This window comes from Solanum stenotomum, chromosome 4 (genome assembly GCF_019186545.1).
Source record: "Solanum stenotomum isolate F172 chromosome 4, ASM1918654v1, whole genome shotgun sequence".
Taxonomy (NCBI): domain Eukaryota; kingdom Viridiplantae; phylum Streptophyta; class Magnoliopsida; order Solanales; family Solanaceae; genus Solanum; species Solanum stenotomum.
The window spans coordinates 59510234-59513233 of NC_064285.1; the positions used below are offsets into that span (position 1 = coordinate 59510234).

Sequence of the window (3000 nt, forward strand, 5' to 3'; positions counted from 1 at the left end):
ACCAATGATGTGGTAGAAAATATACTAACACAATAAACTGAAGATAGGCTTCGATCCCCAGATAGTACATTTTATAATTGTGCAATTTTAAAAACCAATGAGTTCGATCAATATTTTCCAAAAAAATAAAAATTAAAAATTTAGTTTAGGAATATGTATTCCTGGTGGTGATATATTATTCATGAAGGGAGACAAAAGCATGGCTAAATACTTAACTAACAAAGAAATTGGCCTTGTCATATATATTTGGTAGCTGCAATTTATCCAACATGAAAGAACCTTTAATTAGCACCTGCCGGGATCTCACCAAATCGAGAGTTTGTCAGCAAAAGGTGGAACACATGTTAACAGTAACCAAAGCTATGAACACTTGGATCGCACTTTATTAAATTCAACGTAACTTGGCCGGCCATGTGGGAGAACTCCATATTTAATTTCTCGTTTGGATCGGATCACACTTCATTAAATTCAAAGTCAAGCTGTAATAATAGAGTTTCACTCCCAAGGTCAAACTGAATAAACAAAACTGATCGAGTTACTCTCTCAATCGTGATTCTACTTTTTTATTGTAAGTCTGTTCGATAAAGAAAGATTCCTTTCTAAACAAACGTTTTGACATGTTTAAATGAAAAGGAAGGGAAATAAATTGGCAACTCTGTATTATAGCAAACATGTTGACATTCAAACTTTCTTCATCTTCCAAAATCTACACTTTCTTCCTCTTATTTCTTCTACTCAATACAATTTCTCTATGTTCATCTATCGTACTACCTCCTACCCTATTCCTTCCGGTCACCAGAGACTCATCAACCCTACAATACATTACGGTAATAGGGCAAAGAACTCCTTTAGTACCCGTAAAATTCACAGTCCACCTTGGTGGTGGAAGTTTGTTGGTGGATTGTGAAAGAGGTTACCACAGCTCAACTTACAAACCGGCTATTTGTAAGTCCAAACAATGTTCTTTTGCCAAGGTTGAGTCTTATTCCTGTACTGGAGACTACACCTGCCTCTCTAAACCAGCTCGACCACGGCCTGGATGCAACAACAATACTTGCCATTCTTTTGTTGTAAATCCTGTTATTAATACTTACACGTACAGTGCAGAACTCGCTGAGGATGTGTTGGTAATTGGTGTACAGCCAATCATCCTCGTCTCTAAGCCAAGATTTATCTTCACTTGCGTTGAGTCTTATATAATGGAACGTCTCGCCAAAGGAGTCACAGGTATTGAATTATGTGACTGTCTCATCTAAGAAAAGTACTTTATATGGTCGTTAGAGAGACCATACCTTTTAATTATTCTTAATTATGTGTTAATCACAGGAATTGCAGGTTTTGGATACAATAGTACAATTTCCATTCCTAATCAATTTGCTTTAATAGACTCAAGATTCAGCAGGAAATTTGGTATTTGCTTGAGCTCATCTACAAGATCTAGTGGAGTTATTTTCGTTGGTTCTACTCCATATTATGTTTACTATCCTAAGATTGATATCTCCAAGAATCTTGTCTATACCCCACAAGTCACAAAACCCAGGGACTGGATGAATCCTTCGGAGTACCATGTCAAAGTTTCATCCATTCGAATAGCAGGAAAAGACGTGCCACTTAATAAAACATTGTTATTTATTAATGAGCAAGGAACAAGAATCAGCACAACAACACCTTTCACAATTTTGGACACTAGCATTTATGAAGCTGTTAAAACTGCTTTCATTAAGGCGCTTCCTAAGAATGTGACAATGGTAGATTCTCCAACAAAGCGATTTGGAGCTTGCTTTAGTTCCAAAAACATTACAAGTACAAATGTTGGACCAGATGTTCCTGTAATCGATTTTGTCTTTCATAAGCCGAGTGCATTTTGGAGGATTTATGGGACAAATTCAGTGGTACAAGTTAGTAAGGACGTTATGTGTTTAGCATTTGTGGGACAAGACCAATCATTGGCACCATCGATTGTGATAGGAGGGCATCAATTGGAAGAGAACCTATTGATATTTGACCTTCCACATAAGAAGATAGGTTTCAGCTCATCACTCAAGCTCCAACAAACATCATGTTCTAAGTACGATAACTTCTCTAAGAATTAACGACAACCTTCTTACCGAGGCAAATGATGAACTCTTATTTTCATTTTTATGTTTCCATTTCTTCTTCTTATTTCTTTTTGTGCTCGTTGGAATCAATAACAGTAGCATGTTGAGCTTATTAAGTTGTACTAATAAGATAACTTAAATCCTAGTAACACCTTTTAAAAAAACTGAGGGTAGGGGAAGGGGATACAATGTGGGGAATCGAATCCTCACCAACAAGGTGGGAGTTCAAGTCGCCAACCAACTGAGCTACTAAGATTCCCCAGGCTATATGGTCTACAAATATTAGCCTTGAAATTAGTTGTAATTATAGGTATTTAAAGTTTTCTCCTTATTGTTAGTCACATTGGTAATATCCTCTACCATGGAAGTTGTGTATATACTTGTATTCAAGTGTTTTTGATGCAGGCTTGTAGGTTAACTTACCTACACATGGATATATAATATCAGACAGGATGAGTTGCACCATATGCTTATTTAGAAGTTGTGTTAATTAAGTTAAATTTTTGCCTTGAGAAAAACAATATTCTTGAAGTCAGAGTCAACTAAAAGGTGGTGCGCGCAACAATATTTAATTTCTCGTTTGGATCACACTTTATTAGATTCAAAGTCAAGTTGTGATATGTAAGAAATAAGGAACCATTAAAGAGTTTCACTCCCAAGGTCAAGCCGAATAAACAAAATTGAGTCATATATTCCTTATATTATACTCCCTCACTTGTGATTCTAAATTTAAAGTAATTTAATTTAAGTTTCTTATTTTATCATTGGCAATGACAAGTTTCTTATAGTCACACAAATAATAACATGTTAAAGACAATTACACAATTATTANAATAAATTTTAAAAATTATATATATAATGTCGGGTTGATTTGATCTCGGGTTGACTTTTTTTAGTTAAA

The 3000-nt window shown here is 35.2% G+C and overlaps 1 protein-coding gene across 1 annotated transcript; it reads left to right on the top strand.

The window, feature by feature from the left end:
* The first annotated feature begins 671 nt into the window (after positions 1 to 671).
* LOC125862545 (probable aspartic proteinase GIP2) lies at positions 672 to 2177 on the top strand. The gene is made up of 2 exons (XM_049542650.1): positions 672 to 1227; positions 1327 to 2177. The coding sequence occupies exons 1-2, from the start codon at positions 672 to 674 to the stop codon at positions 2091 to 2093; spliced, it is 1323 nt and encodes a 440-aa protein (XP_049398607.1). The 3' UTR covers positions 2094 to 2177.
* The last annotated feature ends 823 nt before the right edge of the window (positions 2178 to 3000 follow it).

Coding starts and splice junctions, on each gene's coding strand:
- LOC125862545 (XM_049542650.1), top strand. CDS start 672: ATGTTGACATTCAAACTTTCTTCATCTTCCAAAATCTACACTTTCTTC. Junction 1,228..1,326: donor TCTCGCCAAAGGAGTCACAG/GTATTGAATTAT, acceptor TGTTAATCACAG/GAATTGCAGGTTTTGGATAC.